The sequence below is a fragment of the Meriones unguiculatus genome, chromosome X (assembly GCF_030254825.1).
Source record: "Meriones unguiculatus strain TT.TT164.6M chromosome X, Bangor_MerUng_6.1, whole genome shotgun sequence".
Classification (NCBI taxonomy): Eukaryota; Metazoa; Chordata; class Mammalia; order Rodentia; family Muridae; genus Meriones; species Meriones unguiculatus.
In genome coordinates this window covers 113272752-113298649 of record NC_083369.1, presented here as the reverse complement: position 1 = coordinate 113298649, position 25898 = coordinate 113272752, and the positions used below count along the sequence as shown (strand labels likewise).

At 38.1% G+C, this 25898-nt stretch overlaps 1 protein-coding gene across 2 annotated transcripts in view; it reads right to left on the bottom strand.

Moving 5' to 3' along the window:
- Positions 1-25898, bottom strand: part of Aff2 (ALF transcription elongation factor 2) — a 793967-nt gene that overhangs the window by 42360 nt on the left and 725709 nt on the right. For both annotated transcript variants that reach the window (XM_060375629.1, XM_060375630.1), the window contains exons 11-14: positions 20003-20162; positions 15597-16607; positions 12773-12894; positions 8429-8648 (exon numbers count right to left, since the gene is read on the bottom strand). In XM_060375629.1, coding sequence (XP_060231612.1) covers positions 8429-8648; positions 12773-12894; positions 15597-16607; positions 20003-20162 — 1513 coding nt within the window. The remainder of the gene's footprint in view (positions 1-8428; positions 8649-12772; positions 12895-15596; positions 16608-20002; positions 20163-25898) is intronic.

The window sequence follows — 25898 nt, the reverse complement described above, 5'->3', positions numbered from 1 at the left end:
AGGAAGGAGAAGAGGACCTCCCCTATCAGTGGACTTGGGGAGGGGCATGCATGAGGAAGGGGGAGGGAGGGTGGAACGGGAGGGGAGGAGGGAGGGGCTTGTGGGGGAATACAAAATGAATAAAGTATAATTAGTAGTAAAAAAAAAAAAAAAGACACAGACTCACAGATGGATGCAAAAACAAGATCATCATTCCGCTACATACAAGAAAGAACCTCAGCAAAAAATAGTCATTATCTCAGAGTAAAGGGCTGGAAAGTTTTTCAAGGAAAAAGACCTAAGAAGCGAGTGGGAGAGGCCATTCTAATGTCTAATAAAATAGATATTCAACCAAAATTAATCAAAAGTGATGGGGAAGGATACTCCATACTCATCAAAGGAAAAACCCACCAAGATGATATCTCAATCCTGGACACCTATGCCCCAAATTCAAGGGCACCACATTCATAAAAGAAACATTACTACAGCTTAAATCACATATTGAAACCCACAATTAATAGTGGAAGACTTCAACACTCCCTTGTCACCAATGGACAGGTCATCAAGACAGAACCTAAATGGAGAAATAATGAAACTAAATGATATTATGAAACAAATGGACCTAACAGCTATCTACAGAAAATTTCACCCAAATACAAAAGAATATGCCTTCTTCTCAGCACCTTATGGGACCTTCTTGAAAACTGACCATATATTTGTCAATAAAGCAATCCTCAGCAGATACAAGAAAATTGAAAAACCCCTTGAACCTTATCAGACCACCATGGATTAAATCTGAACTACAACAACAGAAACAACTGAAAGCCTATGAACTCATGGGAAATGAACAACTCTCTACTCACTGATCACTGGGTCAGAGAAAAAAAAATAAAGAAATCAAAGACTTTGTAAAAATCAATGAAAATGAGGTCACAACATTTCCAAACAATGGAACACAATGTTTGTGTTCATTGTGTGGGACACAATGAAAACAGCACTAAAAGGGAAGTTCATAGCACTAGTGCCCTCATTAATAAACTGAAGAGATCTCATGCTCGCTACTTAGCAGCACATGTGAAAGCTCTAGAACAATAAGAAGCAAACATATTCAAGAGGAGTAGATGGAAGGAAATTATCAAACTGAGGGCTGAAATAAAAAAATTAGAAATAAATAGAATAATACAGAGAGTCAACAAAACCAAGAATTGGTTACTTGAAAAAATCAACAAGATAGACAAACCATTAGCTAAACTAACTAAAAGGCAGAAAGAGAAAATCCAAATTAACAAAATCAGAAATGAAAAGAGGAACATAACAAAAGATTAGGGAGGAATCCAAAGATTCATTAAGTCTTATTTCAAAAACCTGTACTCCACAAAATTGGAAATTCAAAATGAAATGGACAATTTTCTTGCTACCTCAAGATCCAGCTATACCACTCCTGGGCATATGCCCAAAAGATGCCCCACCATTCCATGAGGACATTTGCTCAAATATGTTCATAGCAGCTTTAATTGTTACAGCCAGAATATGGAAACACCCTAAATGTCCCACAACGGAGGAATGGATACAGAAAGTGTGGCACATTTACATGATGGAATACTACTCAGCCATGAAAAACTAGAAAATCATGAAATTATGAGCAAATGGATGGGACTAGAAGAGATATTCCTGAGTGCAGAAACAAAAAGACAGTCATGGTACACACTCATTAATAAGCAAATATAAGCTGTATAATATAGGACAGCCATCTGCAGACCTAAAGAAGCTAGACAATAAGGAGGACCCTAGGGAAGATGGTTAAGTCTTTATTCAGAATGTCAAAAAAGATAGACACCAGAAGCGGTGGAAGAGAGGAAACATGATGAGAGTCTACTATGGAGGGTTCTCTGAAAGGATTCACCCAACAGTGTATAAAAGAAGATGCTGAGACTCAGGGGCAAACTTTGGTCAGAGCAGAGGGACTTTTATGGAGTAAGAGAGGGGTGGGATTAAAGGTATATGGAGGGACGGGAGCCCCACAAGGAGACCAGCAAAACTAAAAGATCTGAGCCCAGGGGGTCCTGCAGAGACTGATGCACCAACAGAGGACCATGCTTGGAGAGGATCTTGACACCTTGCTCAGATGTGGCCAATTGACAGCTTAGTTTACACGTGGACCTGTGAGTGAGGCGATCAGGGGCTGCCTCTATCATGAACTCAGTTGACTGTTCTCTGGTCACTAGTCCCTTTTAATGCAGCCCTGACAGACCACGGAGGAAGAGGATCCAGGCAGTCCTGATGAGACTTAACAACTATGGGCAGATCTCAATATTGAAGAAATATTGAATTAGGGGAAGAGGATGAGGAGAATACAGAGCACGGACTAGGGGAGTTTAGGGAATGGTCTTCAATTGGGATATATAATGAATAAATTGTGAAGAAAAACAATAAAAAATTTAAAAAAGAAAGCATCTTCAACAAATGGTGCTGGTCTAATTGGTTGTCTGCATGTAGAAGAATGCAAAGAGATCCATATTTATCACTATGAACAAAACTCCAATCCAAGTGGATCTAAAACTTCAGCATAAAACCAGATACACCACATCTAATAGAAGAGAAATTGGGGAATAGCCTTGAATGCATTAGTACAGGAGACAACTCACTGAACAAAACACCAATAGTCAGGCACTCAGATCAAAAATTAATAATTGGGAACTTATGAAACTGAAAAAAATCTTCTGTAAGGCAAAGGATGGCATCAAAAGGACAAAACAACAGCTCACAAAATGCAAAAGATTTTCCTCAACTACACGCCTGACAGAGGGTTGATATCCAATATATATGTAAAGAACTCAAGAATCCAGACATCAGCAAACCAAATAATCCAATTAAAAATGGGGTACAGATATAAACAGAGAATTCTCAGCAGAGAAATCTCAAATAGCCAAGAAACACTTAAAGACATGCTCAGCATCCTTAGTCATCAGGAAAATAAATATCAAAACAACTCTGAGATTTCATCATATACCCATCAGAATGGCTAAGACCAAATACTCAAGTGACAACACATGCTGGAGAGGATGTGGAGAAAGGGTATGATTCCTTCATTCCTGGTGGGAATGTAATCTTCTACAACTACTTTGGAAATCAATTTGGTATTTCCTCAGAAGATTGTGAATTGATATACCTCAAGATACAGCTATACCTTCCTTGTCTAGCTCCCTCATACAACAAGGATACTTGCTCAACTAAGTTCGTAGCAGCTTTATTTGTAGTAGGCAAAAACTGGAAACAAACTAGATGTCCCTTAACTGGAGAATGGATAAAGAAACTACTACATTTACACAATGGTGTATTACTCAGTCATTAAAAACAATGACATCATGAAACTTGCAGGCAAATGAATGGAACTAGAAAATATCATCCTAAGTGAGGATATAGAAAGAGAAGCAGGGTATGTACTTACTTATAAGTGAATATTAATCATACAGGATAACCATGTTACAAACCACAAACCCAAAGAGGCTAAGTAACAAGGAGGGTCCAAGGCAGGATACTTGACTTTTACAGAGAAAGGGAAATAGATCAGACAATGGGGCCAGATGAAGGGAAAAACTGTGTGGAGGAGGGTGTGGGGACAGGAACAAGATGGATGATGTGGTGGGCCTGATTGGACAGAAGAATAGAATACTGGGAGAGACAATTGGATTTGAGGGGCATCTCCAGGACAAGCTAGAATCCCAGGAAAATGGAAATTCCCAGTATGAGAGTGTCTCTAGCTAGGACTCTTTTTTAAATTTATTACAATTTACTTTGTATATCATTTGTAGCCCCTTCCCTTTTCTCCTCCCAGTCTCACCTTCCCTCCCTATTCTTCCGTGCCCCTCCCCCAGTCCATTGATGGGGGAGGGAGTCCTCCTCCCCTTCTATCTTATCCTAGCCTATCAGGTCTCATGAGGACTGGCTTCATTGTCTTCCTCTGTGACCTGGTAAGGCTGCTTCCCACTCAGGGGGAGGTGATCAAAGACTCAGCTACTGAGTTCATGTCAGAGACAGTCCCTGTTCCCATTACTAGGGAATCCATTTGGAGACTGAGCTACCATGGGCTACATATATACAGGGTTTCTAGATTATCTCCATGCAAGGTCCTTGTTTGGAGTATTGGTCTCTGCAAAGACCTATGGGCCTGGAACCCTCCTCCATTGCTGGTGGGAATGTAAACTTGTGCAACCACTTTGGAAATCTATCTGGCATTTTCTCAGAAAATTAGGAACAGTGAAACTTCAATAGTTATACCACTCCTGTACAACTACTTTGGAAATCAGTCTGGCGCTTTCTCAGAAAATTAGGAAGAGTGTACTTCAATATCCAGATATACCATGATCTAGAATTGTTCATGCTGAATGAAGTAACCCAGAAGCAGAAAGACACACACGGTATATACTCACTTATAAGTGGATATTAGACATACAATATAAGATAATCATGCTAAAATATGTACACCTAAAGAAGCTAAGTAAGAAGGAGGACCCTGGGTAAGATGATCAATCCTTATTCAGAAGGGCATACAGGATAGACATTGGAAGTAGGAGAAGACAGGGAACAGGACAGGAGCTTACCACAGAGGGCTTCTGGGACTCTACCCAGAAAGGTATTAAAGCAGATGCTGAGAATCATAGCCAAACTTTGGGCAGAGTGCAGGGAATCTTATGAAAGAAGTGGGTATAGAAAGACCTATAGTTGCCTTTATAAATCTATTTAAAATATAGTTCTAGGTAGCATTCTCTTTTATAGGACATAGTTTAGAACAGATGATAAAAACAGTAACTCAGATATGCTGGCCCTTAAGCTTGTCAGAGATCTAATAAATATGGCATTTTAACATATGTAAGCTTATTATGACAAAGTCCAACCTGTTGATGCATCTTTTCAAGTGTCTAGCATATCTGTGCAAATAACAGAGTTACCTGCAGTATTGGCTGTGTTTTAAAGTTTTAATAAACAGTCTTTAAACATTTTTACAGAAAAAAAAGAAAGACCTATAGGGGACAGGAGCTCCACAAGGAGACCAACAGAACCAAAAAAATCTAGCTAAGACTCTTAGCAAAGGTATATGTTGAGCTTAAGTTGGCCATGTCCTATAACCATGAAGACTTCTAATGGATGGATACCAACGTGGACAGAAAACCTTAGACCCAAAATGTGTCCTGCCAACAAGATAGACAGGGGTAAATGATAGAGCAGAAAGCCAATTTGATGTGCATGGGTGGCACTTGGAAGATAGAGGCAAGTGAATTTCTGTGACTTTGAGGCCAGCCTGGTCTACCAAGTGACTCCAGGACAGTCAAGCCTACATAGAGAAACACTCTCTCAAAAATAAAATAGAACAAACAAAACAAAACAAATGGAACAGTATTTCAGGGAAGGGCCAAATAATGATTTGCCCATCTTGAGACTCACCATGATAGGGAGCCCACCCCTGACAGTATTAATGACATTCTGCTTTCCTTGCAGACAGGAGCCTAACATAACTGTCATTAGAAAGGTTTCAGCAAGCAACTGATAGAAACTCATGCAGAGATCCACAGCTAAATATTAAATGGAGTTTCAGAAATCCTGTGTAAGAGGGGGAGGAAGGATTGAATGAGGCAGACGTACCAAGAATATCGGAAAATTACCTACAGAATCAACTCTTTGGGCCCACAGAGGCTCACAGAACAGCCGATGAGAGAACATGCATGGGACTGACCTAGGCTCTGTTTACATAAGTAACAGTTGTGTATCTGGGTCTTCATGTGGTACTCCTAAAGTGGGAGCATGGGCTGTCTCTGACTACATTGCCTGACTTTGGATCCCTTTATCCTAGCTGTGCTGCCTACTCTAGCCTCAGTAGAAGATGCAAGTAGTCTTATTGCAACTTGATATGCCAAGGCTGGCTGATATACATGGGAGACCTCCCTTTTTCTCAGGAGAAGTGAAGGAAGGTTATATGGGGGAGGTAAGAGGGAGGGAGTGGGAGGAAGGAGAATCTGCGATAGAAATATAAAGTAAATGAATAACTTAATCAATAAAAGAGATAAAAGCTAAGTATTATATCCCTTAAATCCATGAAAATCATTCTTTTCCACTTGATCCCTTCATGGCTATTAGGTCATTCTTACTATCTAGGCCACATTGAGATAATTGTATAATATATATGAATGTATAATATATATATATATGTATATATATATGTGTGTGTGTATATACATATATATTGTATATTTGTATGTATTATTTATATATACATATATAATGTAGATAATGTGAATTATTGTGATGTATACAGCAAAATATTTTTCTTATTTTAATTAAATTTTTAATTTTTATATTAATTACAGTTTATTCACTTTGTATCCCAGCTGTAGCCACCTCTATCATTCCCTCCTAATCCCACCCTCCCTCCTTCATCTCCTCCCATGCCCAAGATCACCATAGATGTACATTTGTAAAAGAATTTTGTACCATCTCCATGTCTATACTGTTAGATTCAGAATGACCCAGATCAAACAGTAAAGTTAGATTAGGACAGGGTTACTGTTGTGGTGACCAAGATATGTGACATGAACCTTGAAGTACCACATATACCATACATATGGCATTGATCTTAGTATAGAAACATCTAACTAGAAAGTATTAGATACACTCATGATTGTGAAAAGTAAACAAACATGAAATCTGCCTACAAATCTGTTCATTTTCAGAATTCCATGTTATACATGAAAGAAGAATGCATTTCCAGGAGAAAATATACTGATATAACATTTACCCAGTAATTTTTATCTTTTTTTTGTCCGACTATAGCTTCTTGAAGCATTATCTTTGTCATAATAGAATTCATAACATTCACTTATTTGTAACATAATACAAGGCATTGTTTTCAGAAGACCTAATTTCTAATGACAATATACTGGGCAGAACACAAGTTAATTTCCTTGATATATCACATGGCCTCCAAGATTTTGCAGTAGAAGAGAGTATAACAGTTTATGGTATTAATTATATTCCACATAAGACATACAATGGGGAGTGTAATTGATGTTTAGAATAGATAGTTTAATTATCAGCACTATAGATTCTTTTCAGTTGCAGTGATGTGTAACTGCATACTTTACTGTATGTGAATATACATACATATATACACATATTTATGTGTATTCACATATATACATACAGAGAGAGAAATACATCAGTTTGCAAATATGGAAAATGTCAACTAATATAAATGTTTACATTTGTAGTATTTACTTAGATAAGAATGTCACCCACTTATTTTAGATATTTTAGCTAATGGATACCTATAAATCAAGGTTGTTAAGCTAAGAGCTCTCATTTACCTTTCAAGAGTTGCTATGTGGACATCAAAGTTCTGGTCTGCAAAAGTTGTATGAGACATCTAAGAAGTTACTCACTTCCACTTTTTTTTAATACTTAAAGAGAAGTGGATATATGTAGGTGATATATCTTCATTTATCAATTTCTGTATTATGTAATGTATGTTTATATGTACATATGCATGTATCTATCTTTATTTGAAGGTGGATATGTGTGTGTGTGTGTGTGTGTGTGTGTGTGTGTGTGTGTATGTGTCATTAACATTCTTTAGTGAGTTTGTGGCTTATGGTTGCAATAGTTCATATTTTTATGCCTGAAAAATGAAGTGCCTTTGTGTATGGATATTGATATTGTACCATTCCTAATCTATATAATCAAGTTGTATAATCAAGTTGTAGTGCAGAAAATTTAAAGGACTGTAGAATTTAGCTTAGAAACTTTATTGTGCCTTGTAGAAATAGATTCACCATTGAAAGTCAATCCTGTTTAGCCACTATTTTTCCAACAATTCACATTTGCAAATCTGAATATTAGAAAGCAACAGCTTGGCATTCCTATTCCTCTTTAGTGACCTTGGGCAACCTTAATATCATGTATTTCTTTCATCCAATAGAACAATGGTTCTCAGTCTATGAGTCATGACCCATTTGAGGTCAAATGACCTATTATAGGGGTCACTTAAGATCACCTATATGCCAGATATTTACATTATGATTCATAAGAATAGCAAAATCACATAAAATAGCAACAAATACAATTTTATGGTTGGATCACTACAATATGATAAACTGTATTACAGAGTTGCAGTATTAGGAAGCTCGAGAAACATTGTTTTAGAAGATCAGTGCCTAACACATGTAAGTTTGTGTTCAGTAATATGGTAGTATCCTTCCGACCCTCAAGGTATGAAGAGATTGAACCAAAGGACACCTAGGGCCTTTGGAATAACAGAGAGTTTGAATGTTTGCATAAAAAGACATGTTAAGCTTTTCTGTGCCTATCTCTTCTTGTAACATATTCTTGGTAAAGTCATGCTAGTTGAGCTGCATTAACTTATTTTTACTTGACAGATTATTTCTTCTAAGACACTTACGCTTATGGATATTCCTTTGAAAGTAGCACAGAATTTGCCTTCACTTCTCTTAGGTTTGATAGAAGTGATTTGTCCAGCTATGGAGATGTTTTTGTCAGGACTGAAGAGCCCATTGTTGCCACTGACATTTCTGCGACGTGGCGGGTCCTCTGCCAGTGGGGAAAGTGTAGGGGGGAACAGCTTTTCTTCTTTTCTCTTGTTTGTTCTCCTGGATGAATTTCTATGGAAACAAAAAGTGTAAGGTGTCATAATGTCTCATCTTGTTTCATTCTCATCACTCTCCTGCTGTCTTCAGCTAAAGTGATGTGTAACCTGATTCTTTACCTTGTATGAATAATATATATATATATATATATATATATATATATATATATATAACTAGAAATAATCTGTACATACATATGAAGATATATACATATATATGTATATATATATATATATATATATATATATATATATATACATATATAAGACTCATTTTGTCTTAGAAGCAAACCAATGTGTATTTCTAAAAAGAGTGACCAATGTATATATCTAAAAAGAGTGCTGCAGTGTAATATCTGAAATCTATCAAGATAATTATCCATTAGAAAATACAATTTAGATTTCAACCCCTTCAATTTTCAGGATACTCTACTAAGACTTAACCAAACAATCTAGCAATAAGTGGTATAATACATTTCATATTTTAAATGAAATAGTATGCCTATACACTAAGAAATAAGTTACACACTAAAGACAAGTGTAAAACATTGTGATTTGTCTGTAAAAATGCTGTGTGCTAATGAAAAGTTATAAACATCCACTCACTTTAAATTGCTACATTGAAGTGCTGGTGTAATACACTTCACAAAACCTTACTTAAACTATCTTTGGTGATATTGACAAGAGACATCTCCAATACTAAAAGTACCCCTGTGCTTTTAAAGTAATTTATGTGCCCATTAAATGGGCACCATCAAACAGACTGAGACTTAAAATAAAACAGAACAACTAAGATCATATGCTAACTGCTTTCCATGGTAATTGGGTCATGGATTTTCATTTTAGTTACATTCGTGAATGAATCAATGAGGATTACTTGAATTTCAATCTTTTCTTAGACAACTAATATCGCACTATTCAGGCATTTACTTTTCATGATTATTGACTGCAATTTTCAATAGCAAATTAAGTCAACAAGAATTTTTATTTTCCTGTTGGTCAGTTTCAGTCAGTGTCTAGATATATACATATGCTATTTCTCAGAGCAACAAATCAAAGATGAACAAGCATTCATGTGGTCTGTGCTTGAAAGGAGATTGCACTGAAAGAGAAATCAGTGCAATCTCCTTGTTCCCCTTTACTGTGTTCTATATAATTGACAATTATAACAATACATTCTCTCTGCCTCATCTTTTGTCCTATAAATGCGACTCTATTTTATTTCCATGTAGTGACCCTTTTAAAAAGTGAAATTGTTTCTGTCATTGTCTTTTTTTAATGAATTTATTTATTTTTATTATTAGTTACATTTTATTAACTCTTTATCCCAGCTGTACCTGCTCCCTTATTCCCTCCCAAGCCTATCCTCCCTCCCTCATCTCCTCCCTGCCCCTTTTCAAGTCCACTGATGGGGAAGGACCTTCTCCCCTTTCATCTGACCCTGTTTTATGAGGTATCTTCAGGACTGGCTGCAAAGTCCTCCATGACTAATATTTCTTAATTATTTTAAAAATCTTTTTGAAATATTAGCTGTTTTACTATAGTTGTGATGCCAGATAAAATAATAGTGAACATATGGATCAAGATTTTTAAAAATTTCTTTTATATGTACCAGTCTTTTTTTTTTTTTCACATGCATGTGTTTGATGTTACCTGAGGAAGTCAGAAGAGGGTGCTTTATTCCCTGTAACTAGAATTAATACAGGAACTTGTGTGTCACTATGTGGGTATTGGGAACCAAACTCAGAACCTCTCTAAGAGCAACAGTGATTTTGACCACTTGGTACCCTCTTTAGCCACGGGTCTAGATTCTTACCCATGAAGAAGTTCCAACAACAACAGAACACATAAAGTATAATAATTACAATGGTACCTGACCTTTGAGGATATGTATACATACACAAGTACACCATTATTGGTTCCTCTACAGGAGGTAATTAATTATTTGTAACCATCCCTCCCTCCACTTTACTGGCTGAGAAGGTACTGGGTGTGCACTGTGAAGAACTATTTATGAGAGATACTTGATCTTAAATTGTATGTCAGTACTCTCCCATTGTCTACTGAACTGGAAAATGGAAAAATAGACCTTCTGTGCAATAGGCACCAGGGTATTAGTCCCTTTTCATCTTCCTAGCAGCAAGCTAGGGATTTTGGATGTTTAATAATTTCATTGACAAAAAACATCCAGGCGACTTTTTCTAAGGAAGATCACTGTGATTGTTTTTAACTACAAGATTTTCTTTTCATATTTGTGTCCTTTAAACGGATAGAAAAGGACATTATTATGGCTTTGTTAAGTTCTGAATGTGGTGAGGAACTCAAAAGAGCTTTCTTTTGGTTGACGGGGTAACTCCAGTTGTCACAATCAGATATAGAATATTTTCTGGGTTTAGCATATTTATTTAGAAAAGAGAACATTTTCTCTTAAGAGTTTCTAAGGATTTAGAGCAAAGGGTCAAAGAACAAGAGAAGAGATAATGATTGCAAGGGGATTTCTAAAAGAAGAGCCTTATGACACCAATCTACTTCATTTTTCCTCTATTCCAGGAATCTCATGTTGTTGACAAGCATAAGGGTATGTTGAATTCCCTATTTAAATGATAAATACTCCCCGGGAAATAGTAATTTCCCATTTACTGTAAGAACAGAGTGCATACAAAGCCTGTGCAGTAAACATATCATTTTCTTAATTGAGAGTTACTTTATTTTATGGAAGAGTCACTATCAAAAGTACAGTAACAACTCCTTGGGTTTCCTAGTAAGATTGCTTAGTAAGGCATTGACGGTGTGACAATTTTCCACTATTCTTCTGGCTTCTAACATTTATCTGTAGCTTATCTGAACTGTGTCCAGCCTGGGAATGGAAGAGGTCTTGCATTACCACTACACCACTATGTTTGAGCATCAAGGTCCACACTTCTTCATTTACTTGGTTTATCCTGAGCAAAAGGGGTTCAGGTTGCTTCACTGGGTTTATTTTTTCTGAAAACTATTTTAATGGACATTGTAGAAACAGACTTTACCAGAAAATACATACACATGTCCCAAATAGTAACTGATTTTCAGAGTGAGGGGCAGGTATCTTAGGGATCAAATGTTATTATGTAGATTGGGTCTAATGATAAGGAGTCTGTCTCTACCTTTTGTTTCAAAACAAGAAGTCAGACCTATTCAAGATGATAACTTCTTTCCAACATCTGATCTGTGGCAGATTGATGATGTGTCACTGATGTTAAACAGTAATTTGTGAAATCAATTGTTAGCTATGATTGTCCAGATTGCCTCTCTGCTTTGTGCTGTTAATAGACTCCAAAACTGGGCTTTTATGGCAGTAATCTCCAATGTTGAATGAATTTATTGCAACAATTACAGAGACAGAATGTCTCGAGTAGCTGACATGATTGTTCGTTAAGTAATATTTATAAAACAGGAAAAAAATCAGTCATATTATTTGCTAGAAACAAAGGGCTAGACTTTTCTAGAGAAAGATGATGTTCTTTGACTGGGGAAAAACAAGAATGACTCCTTCTTGATCTTGGAAATGTGCCTCAGAAAAAGAAGGGAGAGGAGGGGCCAGCTGGTTAGAATCAGCATACGCATCTCTGATACACTTTTCTCGGCACAGAACTGCCCTCATGGGGGCAGTCATTCTCCTGTCCTCTGTAGAGTAAGGATGCAAATAATGGTCTTCCAGCTTTGTATTAACACTAGGAAATAGCATTTAAAATAGCCAAGGTCAAGGGAAATTGTCTAGTTAACATCAGAACTGAACTTTGGCCAAAAACAGCTTGATCTGATTAAGGTGGTATGTCTTTTTTGATATCTCCTCTTTTTAATTCACTTTCTTTGCTTGGTACAAAGTGTTCTTTGTGGTTAATTTTATGACTATTCTGAGTTGTAATAAATAAATGGTTCTTCAAAGCTCATAATAACACCAAACGTCCTAGTCCACATTTCGTTTTTTATTCATATTTGTGTTAGACCACTAGTCAGAGATTGCTGTCAGGCCTAGATTAAGCCACTTTTGATTTTAGCCTGAAATTCTAATAGGATAGGAGGCCCCCATTATTTTCAAACACATTTGTTTAAACAAAACACTCATACAAAGGCCAGAACACTGAAACAAGGATAACTTACTCTCTAGTGTTAGGAGGCTTGTTGGGTGGGGCTGGTGAAATGCAAGGAGGAAGCAGGCAGACAGTAGTGTTGTTCTCCAGGCGTTGCTTCTTCTCAGGGATTTTCTCTGCAGCTTCTGCTGGCTTTTACAGGAAAAAAAATATACAAACCTTCAAATACACCACATATCCAGAGAAGCATGTTTCACAGACTAAAACCAAACAACAACAACAAAGCAAACAAGAACAACAACAACAATCCTGAACAAGTTAGTTTGCTTGTATTTTAACTTCTAGATTAGGTTGGGGAGTTAAACGTGTAGCTTTGACAGACAAAAAGCAATCAACGTTTCCTAGTCTAGTCTTACCAAGAAGTTGTCATATGAGAGGTTTAAACATTAACATAAATCTTTGATTAAGGATTGTGTGGCACAGGAACCTCATAATGAAAGTGAAGAGAATCTATAATTTTTAGCACACTTCTCTCAACACCAGTGCATTTACAAAGTGCTAGTTAGGGAATGAACAATGTAACATCAGAATGGCACAAATTCTGTTTAAATAGCACGAGGCTTGTGGGTAACCTATACAGGCTGTCTATAAAATCAACAACATGCAAGAGAAAAAAAAAACATGTGTATGTGTAAAGCATGCCTTTCTTTCTTAAATGTACTCATTGCAGAGGCACATTTTTACTCTGTACTGTTGTCATCAATAAGAGAGAAAAATCAGGGCAGATCAAGGCTCCTACACTTCCTATACACTGTTCTGGAATCCTTTCATTAGGTAGATTAGTGCACGACTCACCAAAGAACACTGGGAATTCTCTTCAGGACTCACTTTTGCTCTAAAATTGATTTGCCTCTTAGCAGTCCCCTTTAGTCAGTCCCCCCAGCTTCCCAATTATGTAGCATTCCCGTGACTTATTGTTCTGTTTCCCTAGCACTTCCCAATTCACTTTTAGTATATTGCCTGTCTCTATTATTCCCAACCACTAGGGTTCCTTAGGACCTTAGTGTTTCATAATGTTTTAGCACTAGACAGTCATCAGCCATGCCTCTATCTCCCAGATTTTCCCTGTCTCTGAGTGTCCTCCTGTCTCCAAGCACTTCCCATCTCCTTGCAATCCCTGAGAACTTCTGTGTCTCCTAGCACTCTTCTGTGTGAGTACTACACTGTCTCTTAGCACTCCTTAATGTTCTACAGCTCCTGATTCTCCTGCACACCTCTCTCTCCTTATATTTATCTATCTGGTGCTATTCTCAGTGTCCCAACATTCCAGTGTAATATTTCTTGGTGATATGGAACTGGAACTTGTCAATGTTCTACCACATGCCATACTCTTGATAGTATTTCCTGGTACCTCTCAGTCTTATAGCACTACCTAATTTACAAAGGCTTCCCCAGTTTTCTAGTATTGCCTATGTCCTAGTGTTCTATAGTCTTCTAGTGCTCTAGTTTTCTCAAACTTCCCAGCCTCATAATGCTCATTTGTCTTCCAGAGCTTTACAGTCTCCAACTACTCCCTGGCCTCTTAGTACTTGCCTGTCTCTTAGTGCTCCCCAGTGTCCCAAAGATTCCAAGTTTTTCGATTCCTAAGCTCCCAGCTATTCCTTTTCTCCTGCATTCACTTATTTTATAGCATTTCCCTGGATGGTCACTCAATCTTCTAAGACTCCCTGTTTCAGAGTACCCGTGATTCCACAGATGCTTTTTTTTTTTTTTTTCCTGGCTTTCTCCTGGATCCTTATGCTTCTCTTTCTCATATCACACCCTTGTCTTCTGATATTTCATTATTTTTTATTCACTTCCAGTCTCTTCCATTCTTAATCCCTTAATTACAGAGGAATGAAGACTTTTTAGAACATCTCATTTAATAAGTCACTATTGTCTATAGGTGTACTGTTGTTCACTAACTAACATGAGCAATGACCATATTCAAGACATCCCCCTCCTGGAAAGAAATAGGTATTAAGAGTTGTATCTCTAGCTATTATGGTGTTTGAGGAATATTATTAGCAAAACAGCACTGTGAGAGGACAAGATTTCAGCGAAATGCTATGAAATAAGTGAATGCATTAGGATAGGAAATAGCTGTGAGCTGAAGAAATTGAAAAACTGGTAATCTTTGGGACACTGGCATCACTAAGAGACAGGTAAGTACTGGGAGGCCAGGGAGTAGTTGGAGACTATCCCAAGATAAGGAGATAAATCAAAAGTTTATTAGCTATAAACTCTATACATATTTTAATTGGTAAAAGTCATTCTACGGTTCCCCTTCTGGGGACCCCATGTAAACCTAGAATTGATACTAAAAGTATCTTCAGGTGAGATTTTCACAGTTTAATCCTACCAAATAGTTCAGTATTCCTAGAAGGCTACATAAAGCTATTTTGTGGTAGATGTCAGGGTACCCCAGGATAGCTGACTTGTGAGTACATTAATATTAATCCAGAGAAATGAACAAATGTAAAAGATGCACTTGACTATTGTGGGAAGTTAGGCACCTGCTAATGCTGAAGTGGTAAGTGTGAGCAATGATACAGAGGCCACTGACAGTAGGAGCAATTTAAGAAGCTGGCTCCAGGGAGAGGTCTTGCTTGCATTATTATTTCCTATATATCACAAGTTCTCTTACTCCATAAGAGCTATCCTTGCCAGTGACTAATGCTACACCTTATAATTCCTAGTATTTTGGTCATATGCCAAATATTTCACTTCTCTTAGAAAATACCTTTTCCTTTACCAAAGCTTGAAATCCCCTGTCATTGTTCTTCCTAGCAAAGACTACGGATGAAGTTAAGCTCTGCTCACAACCACCTGCCAGACTCCACTGGACCACTCACCTTGTGCTTACGCTTGCCCTTAGGAGCTGGTTTTTCCAGAGCTGTGGGAGCAGTTTGACGCTTGGGTTTAGAGGCAGTTTCTTTGTGGTCTGTCTTGGCAGGTGCTGCTGGGACTGAGTTTTGGCCAGGTATTCTAAAAAGTAAGTCAAAGTCAATTTTCACCCAGAGGTTTTTGGGATTCTCTTGATCTTGTAGAGGGGACAAAAGTTCAGTTTGCATGGCAGAAGGTGATGAAAAAGCTGTCTCAACATTGCTGGTGGATAAGTTGTTGCTGTTGCTGTTGCTGCTGGTCAAGGTTCTAAGGGTCAGGCTGGCATTAGATGTATCCTTGGGTTTAGAAGTATTACCTCCAGAAGAAATGCAAGGAGGCGGAACTTTGATCTGCAGGGTCTCTTCCTGGTCTGTGTTAGAATCAGATGTAGATGAATCTGTTTCAATGAATTCCCGGGACTTTGGCACAATCTTCCCAGGCCCTCTGTACTTCTTTTTCTCAGTGGTAGAAAGGGCATGAGGCCTTGGTTCTTTCCTAGGAACTGATTTGTGGGTAGTTGCTTTGTTGCGGCTTCGTGGTGGGTCAGGAACCTCCACACTTTCTTTCTCTTTGGGAGTGGTGCTAGTAATATTTGGTTTGGGCCAGGTAAACTCCTCAAAGCTGGTGTTTTTCTCAACTTTTTTAAGCTGTTTCTTCCCAATTGTCCTTTGAGAAACTGTGTCAACTGATGTTGACAATTTATGCTTCAAAGCCTTTGTTTCTGGGATTTTCTGAGTGGGCCTTGATCGAGCTTTCTCCCTAATGAGGCTTAGGAGAGGCCTGTCTTTGGGTTCAGCCACAGCCTGGCTTGGGTTTGGTTTCACTTTCACCTGGACTTCTACTGGTTGTATTATTGGAGGAGGCAGAGAATTGGTCTCCATGGGTGTCTCATTTTGTCCACAAATAAATGACTTGTTCTGGGATGTAACTTTGTTCAGCCATTTGTCTAGCTGCCATTTGTTGGTGGAGGGTGGCTCAGGCTGTAGATTGAGAAACAGTAACAAGGATGAATTTCACATGTGTGGACACTCTAGAGGGACTTTCTCTATAGTGACAATTTGCTAATAAAATTTAAGTTGATGTGGGTTGGGAATTAATCAGTAGAATACTTCTTCAGCACACATAAAGCTCTGGGTTCCATTCTCAGAACCACATAAACCAGGATCAAATGTTCAAGGATATTTTTAGTTTCATATGAAGATTGAGTTTGAGGATATTTTGGTCTACATAGACCTTGTTAACAAACAAACAAACAAACAAACAAACAAGTAAAAACAGACTACATTGGATGTTAAGTGCCAATACATATCCCCCCACATACACTCATCAAGAAATATACTTTCAGTGACTACTAAAGAGTGAGGTTTTTTTCCCCCTGTATCTGGTTAGATAAAAACCGTATAGCTACAAATAAACCAGTATGTTTCTTAATGCCAGTTTCTACTGTTCCTATTAAAATATTTTCTACTCTAGCTAGCAAGTAAAGGATTCTTCACAAGGGGATGCTTCCACCTGTAATGAGAGGCTCCTGAAAGAGAACTCTGTTCCCAGAGTCTTTTGCTAAGAATCATTGATCAGCCTATCACCGGGAGACAGAGATAATGGTGTCAAATCCTGAAAATGGTTCTAAGCGCATCTCATGTGTGTTCAGAAGGAAAAGCTTTCCATATTCAGAAATACTAGAGTTTACTACATGAAGCTATCATTCATCAAAAACACTATCTTTGTGTTTTTATTGAAGGATGAACAAAATTGATTCCCTCAAATCATTACACTTTCCTAAATATTTGAGCAATAATCAGTTCATGGGGATGTGTATATAGATTTTGGCATTCATTATTCACAATTAAAAATAGTATAATCAATTCACATTCTTGATATTGAACTTTGATTTCTACCAATTGAAATAGAAAGCCATAATTTTTGTTAGAAGAGTTCGTCTTCTGAAAGCTGCCAAGTATGTGGCACCAGTATATAGAGGATAGTAGAATTATTTAAGAAGAAATATATAGCTGTGATTCCTGCTTTTAGACAACAATTGCAGGTAAGTATTAAGGAAACTATATAAGCTGCCACTCTTAGCAGTGTAGTCCCAGGGTTAACAGCTAGTTCTGGCAGCATACTGACCTCCATTTCAGTCTTGGCTTTACTGTTGTCTATCTGCGAGGTCTTGAGGTAGTTTTGGTTTAAATTCTTATAAGTATACACTGTCACCTGTAAAATTTACTATAGCATATGATAGTAAAGTATTGGGTTATTAGTAAGAGGAAATATGAAAATGTAAGTCAAGTGTCCAGGACAGCATTTCCTTTTTTTTGTTTGTTTGTTTTGCTTTTTTATTTTTTAATACAATTTTTTTATTTATTAAAATTTTTTCACTTTGTATCCCAGCTGTAGCCCCACATTCATCCCAAACAAAGTCTGCCCTTCCTCTCTCCTTCTCTCATCTCCTCCCATGCAGGTTTCCTAGTCCACTGATAGGGGAGGTTCTCCTCCACTTCCATCTGATCCTAGCCTATCAGGTCTCATCAGCACTTTTTTTCATAATCTTCCTCTGTGGACTGGCAAGGCTGCTCTCCCATTAGGGGGAGGTGATCAAAGAACCAGCCATTGAGTTCATGTCAGAGACAGCCCCTCTTCACCTGAATAGGCAGCCCATTAGGAGACTGAATTGCCACAGGTTACTTCTGTTCAGGGGTTCTAGGTTATCTCCATGAATGTTCCTTGGTTGGAGTATCAGTCTCAGACAAGACCCCTAGGCAAAGATTTTTTGGTTCTGTTTTTCTTCTTGTAGAGATCCTGACCCTTCCAGGTACTTCTATCTTTCCCTTCTTTCATAAGGTTCCCTGCACTGTGCCCAAAGATTGGCTATGAGTCTCAGCATCTGTTTTAATACTCTGCTGGGAAGTCTTTCAGAGGCTCACTGTGGTAGGCTCCTGTCTTGTTCCTTATTTTCACCTTCTTCTGATGTCTATCCCATTTGCCAATTTCTGAATGAAGACTGAGTAACTTATTCAGGGTCCTTCTTCTTGCTTAGCTTCTTTGGGTATACAGATTTTAGTATGATTATCTTATATTTTATGTCTAATATTCACTTATAAGTGAGTATATTCCATGTGTGTCTTTCTGCTTCTGAAATACCTCACTCAGGATGATATTTTCTAGTTCCCACCATTTCCCTGCAAAATTCATGATTTAAAGAAATGCCCAACATCCTTAGCCATGAAGGAAATGCAAATCAAAACGACCCTGAGATTTCACATTACACACATCAGAATAGCTAAGATCAAAAATCTCAAGAGACAACACATGCTGGAAAGGATGTGGAGAAAGGGGAACCCTCCTCTATTGCTGTTGGGAATGCAAACTTGTACAACCACTTTGGAAATCAGTCTGGCACTTTCTCAGACAATTAGGAATAGTGCTACCTCAAAATCCAGCTATACCACTCCTAGGGATATATCCAAAAGAGGCTCAAGTATACAACAAGGTCATTTGTTCAACCATGTTCATAGCAGCCTTATTCATAATAGCCAGAATCTGGAAACAACCCAGATATTCCTCAATTGATGAAAGGATACAGAAATTGTGGTACATTTCCACAATGAAATATTACTCAGCAATTAAAAACAAGCCATTCCTATTTTTAACAGCAATAAAATGGCTATTATTTCTATTCTTCCTTTCTGGTTATTGAAAAAGAAATGTATAAATGTATAAAGATACAGATTCTCTTGTTGCACCATGTGCAAGCTTAAGGAACAGCCTCAATGTATAGAGAATGGAAAGGGAAAAACTTATCCTTATATTTCAGAGTTATTCTTTTGGTATTTTGTGGTGATAGATTAAACATTTTATAACTTAGCAATTATCTGGCTAACGATGAAAATTGAAATAAGGAACATGTGACTTCCTGAGTGCTGTTTCATCTTATGGAAAAGCATATTTCCCAACTCTTTTTTGCTTGGTATGCATTTGTCACTTTAATAAATTTAAGTACAATTAAGGGATTGACATCTTCAGCTCTAGAAGTGGGTCTTGATTTGCTTTGTTGGGTCACTTAAAAAATAAGTTGCAAGCTTTATCACTAATATATGAATTTTATGTGGAATGAGGCTTGAGGTTCAGAGAAGCGGTGACTTTGACAGAAAATCAGTCATGCACAAGCAATCTGTAAAAATTAGAGTCATACAGAAGGAATCTATATATGTTAGTATGTATACAAATATGTTTTAGAGAAACAATCTTATCAAGTCTCTGGCTATTTTTCTGAAGTAGTTACTCTACTAAAGTACTTAGAATGGTGGTACATCTAACATGCTGGCTTAAGCACCAGCACACTGATGGATGTTGAAGTCTTGACCACTTTACTCACCTCTGGAGTAGCCACTCTATGAGTCTCATTGGATTCACTGTCAGTGGTGCTGCTTTCAGTGTCTGAGTCCGATTCTGAGCTACTCTCTGACTCACTGGAGCTGCCAGATCCCCCATTGGCTTGCAGGGCAGGTGGAGGTTGTAATGTGGCTGAGAGTGGGCTGAAAGAAACATGACATCATTTATTACCTCATCTAGTCTCAGACTAGAAAGAAATAGCCCATTTAAATATAAAAAGTTCTGATTGGTGAACTGCAGAGAGTAGTGTAGGTATTTTGTGTCTGTCAGACAGGGATCCTGTACACTGCCTGTACATTACCAACAGAATATAAGACTACAACAGCCCAGTGTTGAGACCAGTGACAAAAGTCTGGTTAGAATCAAGCACCCTGGACTAGCACAGTTCCTTTTATTCCAGAAAATCCTCTTCATCTTCATATTCCACATAAAAACTTTCAGCAGGGTTTTCATACTTCATGAATACAGAATAGAAATTGAGACTTAGGTATTTCATTGTTCCGTTCATTTATTTCAGTTAATTATTTCATTTTCTGTTGCTATTTTGTAGACTTCTACCCTAAATTCTTAGAGTACAGTCCAATAAATTCATATTTATAAGAACTGGTAACTTCAGTTTTCCTTTTAATGGAGAAAACTGAGGCCTAGAGTCAAAGAGAGACTTCTCTTGACTTGTCACCTGACAACAGGATGCCCTATCTCCTTCAAGGATAAGAGCTGTACTCAGTACATGTTATTCCAATGATTCAAGGTGTGGTCCAAAATTTTTCTCCGTGGGGGCCAGGAGTAAGGAGATGAGAAAATGTAGTTCTTTGCATTCTTCTCTATTGTTTTTGTAAATGCTTTGAAATGCTTATCAAAGAGGTAAGATCCTGAGGGAATATCTATCTCCAGTGATTGAATTTTAAATTTGAAAAGTTGATCAAAGTATTTGAAAAGTTACATCATTTGTTACTATGCTGTTACTGGAAATCAACTCCTCTTTACCCATCATTTACTATTTGTGGATTGCACCAAATCAAATTCAGCTGTCCATAGCATTCTGGGGCACAACATTTTTTTTTTTTCTGTCCTTTTGACCATTGTTTCTTGTGATTGACTTTTACTCTCCTTTCTCTTAGGAACTGTGTAAAAAAAATAAAACAAAACAAATAAACAAACAAACAAAAAACGAACCAACCAAATAACCCACCAAACAACCAAAACCTTTGAGGAGGGCTCTAATCTCAATGAATCTCTTCAAACCTCTCCTCCTTTAGAGCTCAATTGAAATCAAAGTTAAGGGATAGGCTTGGGTTTAATGCATTTTCTCTTGAATACTAAGTCTGGTTCATCCTTCTGTTTGCTCCACCCTCACCTTATGTTTCTCAAACACCTCAGTAATTTTCTTGATTTTTCCACCCAACACTCTTCAAATCTGAGGCAAAAGTTCAAACAAAAGATCATACCCTGGCTTTGGGGGCCAACTAATTCTCTGGTCCCATTTTTAAACCTAAGATAGAGGCTTGTCAAAACACCCTTGTATAGAACTCTAGCAGCACAGACCTTTATTCCTTACCTAATGCTGTACCAGTTCATGCCCCATCCCATACACTAAACCGAGCCTCTTCTCTAACACTATAGCTCTCATTACTGGGCTGAAAATTCCCTTCCTTGCTGCTAGGGAAAAGAAATAAGATCTTTTCAAGGTAGTGAAGGTTTCTTATCAGTCACAATTCAGCACAGAGAAGCTTTTCGCACTACTTGTAACTTCAGTCCCTAAAGTCTGCTTCTTTAATCTCCTAGGTAGACATTTTCTTTCATAGAGCAAAGACTCATCTTAAATCGCCAAGCAAATGCTACATGCAAGTACATTCTCCGCAAACACAAACATATTAGAGGAAAGCACAAGAAATTGGGGTCTATATCTCTTGTGAAGATGTGTGAATTTCTCTTACAGGAAAAAGGAAGAAATCTGAAACTCAGTGGTCTTATTTCTCTGCGTTTCTTTAGAGAATTCCCTTCAAGTGCCAGTAGTGACTCCATACTTGTGCAACGTACTGTTTAAATTGAATTGTTTTTTTTTTTTATCTTTAGTAACTAAATAAAGATTAAGAGAATATAGCTAAGTGAGACTAATTCAGAAATTAAGCAAATTTGGCCTCAGTTTCCATCAAGTAAAGTTTTATTATAACTTAACATATCTGTAATGCTGAGAATAATAGGTGGTGGCTTGAGGGATACAACTGTAATTTGGATTCAGAATTATTATTTTCCAGTAAAAATGCTGGTTCCTAATACTCATACATACATACGATCATTGTGGATTCTTGAGAGAAAATGCTCAGCTTGATATTGTCAACTGAAAACAGGTTCTGGATTTAGTTTGAGATATTTCTGGATACTGTTCTCATATACTGAAATTTTAAAATCAATTTCTATAAAAAATACAAAACAGGGGGACAAGATGGTGGTGCCAGGAGAACATTGCGTCTGAGGAGCAGTACAACATTTTCCATACAGCGACCAAGAGACTGAACCCTGGGCCCTAAAACAACAGCAATCCCTGGTGAGAAGAAACCCCCACGGTGTGGGAATCATTCGGGTCCACTCTCAGGTCACCCAGCAGAACCCGGAAAAGATCCCGGGTCGCACAAGCACTAGGTCACTGGACCAGGGTCACATGCCTGCGTGTCCTGATCATCACCTTCCCAAGCTGAACATTGGGCACAATTAACACCGGAGACTGGGAGTCCCAGTCACGAGAAAAACCCACGGAGAAGGAAAGCAGCAGGACTGGCCACGGGTCACCCAGTCTTTACCTGGAAAAGGTCTCGCAGCCCAGCTAGTATGAGCCATCATCACTGAACTAGGCTCAAGCTGTGAGCGCAGACAGTTGTTGTGTGCCTAGTTCTCCAGCACAGACAGAGCAGTGCACCCCAGGGAAACAGAGACTGGGAGTCCTTGTCGGGAGAGGGCCCCACAGGGAAGGATGAAAACGGTGCTGACTTGGGCCACCCAAGTTTTGCCTTGGGAAGGTCTAGCAGACCTTCAGGTACAAGCCACCATCACTGAACTGGGCTCAAGCCACAAGCACAGACAGATGTTGCACATCCAGCTCTCCAGCACAGACAGAACTGTATGCCCAGGACACCAGAGACTTGGAGTCACTCTCGGGAATGAAGCAAAAGGGACAGAATTAGGCCACCCAGTATATCCCTGAAAAAGGTCCCCAGACTGGCCCAACCCAGGGCCCTGCTGTGCACCAGATAGCCTGCTGCTATCAGGAGAGTAGTAATCAACCATCACAGATTACTGCTTGGGTACTGGGGCACAGAGCCTCAACCTCAGACTTACAAAAGCCCAGGATCCCTGAGATCAACACTCAGATACTGCTCCAAAGGGCAACCAGTTATCCCTAACAAAATTGACCAAACCAAGGGACACACAGGTTACAGCAGCAGCTCAGTAAACTTACAGCAAGAAATCCAGAAGCAGGGCAGCTGTCTCCAGGACTTCTCCGGGTGAGAGGAGAGCCCTCCCGACTAACAAGGACCACAGTTACTACTCAGATCTTTATACCTGAGTTGAGCTGTGGCAACTCCTGAAAAACACCAGCCATACAGTGACTATAACCAAAATGCTGAGGAGACTTCCTTCAGGAAAAACCGTCTTCCTGCCAAGGGGATTTTCTCCACTACAGGATCCCAGGAACCACCAGAAACTAACTCTAAACACCTAAGATCGCCCAATGAGTAGAGGCCAGCATAAACGCTCAACGAACAAAAGACAGAGCCATATGGTGTCTCCAGAACCTAGTTATCCAGGGGTAATTGGCCCTGGACACCCCAGCATAATTGAAAATCAAGAAGAAGACCTAACATCTATGCTCATGAGGAGGGTAACAAAGGAAAAAATTAAATGTATGAAGACCTAGAGGAAGATAACGTCAAACAGATTATGGCCATCCGTAAAGAAATAGAAGAAGATAAAGATGAACAGATTATGGCCATCTGTGAAGAAATACAGGAAGTTGCAGCCAAACAGTTTATGGCCCTTAGAGAGGAAACACTGAAAGAAATAAAACAAACAGGATTGTGCAAACAAACAGCTGAAGGAATTGAAGGAAAAACAGAAAAATACAGTCAGACAGGTGAAGGAAATCATCAAAATGGCTCAAGACCTAAAGATAGAATTTGAAAAATTAAAGAAAACACAAATGGAGGAAATTGTGGATAGAAAGAACTTAGGGAAGAAAACAGGAACTACAGAGGTAAGCATAACCAATAGACTACAAGAGATGGAAGAAAGTATCTCAGGTGTGGAAGATACAATGGAAGAAATAGATGTATCTGTCAAAGAAAATGTTATATCTAAAAAAATTCCTGACACAGACTGTCCAAGAAATTCAAGACAACATGAAAAGACCAAACCTAAGAATAATAGAAATAGAGGAAAAAGAAGATTCTCTCCTCCAAGGCCCAGAAAATATTTTCAACAAAATCATTGAAGAAAATTTCCCCAACTTAAAGGAGAGGCCAAAAAGAATACAAGAGGCCTACAGAACACCCAATAAATTAGACCCGAAAAGAAAATCTTCCTGCCACATAATAATCAAAACAGTAAGTATACAAAACAAAGAAAAAATACTAAAAGCTGCAAGGGAAAAAGGCCAAGTAGCAGATAATGGCAAACTCATCAGGATCATACCTGAATTTTCAACAGAGACAATGAAAGCCAGGAGGGTGTGGACAGATATCATGCAGACCCTAAGAGAACACAGAGGTCAGCGCAGACTACTATAACCTGCAACTCTCAGTCCTTATAGATGGAGAAAACAAGATATTCAATGACAAAGACTAATTTCAACAATACCTACACACAAATCTAGCATTACAGAAGACACTAGAAGGAAAATACAGCCCAAGAAAATTAGCTACTTTCAAGAAAACATAGGAAATAGTTAACCTCAGTAGAGTAAAACAAAAAGCAACCAAGCACACAAACTTATGACCACATCCAACATCAGAATCAAAGGATCTAACAACCACTGGTCATTAATTTCTTTCAACATCAATGGAGTCAATTCTCCAATAAAATGACACGGACTAACAGAATGGATGCATAAACAAGACCCAGCAATCAGTTGCATACAAGAAACACACCTAAGTCACAAAGATGGACACTGCCTGAGGATAAAGGGTTGGAAGACAGCTTTCCAAGCAAATGGACCCAAGAAGCAAGCAAGAGAAGCCACATTAATATGTGATAAAATAGACTTTCAACCAAAATTACTCAAAAGATATGGGGAAGGACACTTCACACTCATTACGAGAAAATTCCACCAGGAAAATATCACAGTCCTGAACATCTATGCCTCAAATACAAAGGCACCCACATTTGTAAAAGAAACATTGATAAAAAAAGAAACATTGATAAAACTTAAACCACACATAGATCCCCACACATTAATAGTTTGAGACTTCAACACTCCACTCTCAACAAAGGACAAGTAAACAAAACAGAAATTAAACAAAGAAACAATATCTCTCACAGAGGTCATGAATCAAATGGACCTAACAGACATTTACAGAAACTCACACACAAACACAAAAGAATTTACCTTCTTCTCAGCATCACATGGAACCTTCTCCAAAATAGACCATATAGTTGGTCACAATTTGAGCCTCAACAGATACAAGAAGATTGAAATAGTTCCTTGTATCCTGTCTGATCACCATGGAATAAAGATGGACCTCAACAATAACAGAAATGGACAAAAGACTACAAACACATGGAAACTGAACAACTTGCCTCTAAGTGACAGCTGGGTCAGAGAAGAAATAAAGAAAGAAATTAAAGTCTTCTTAGAATTTAAGGAAAATGAAGGCACAACATAC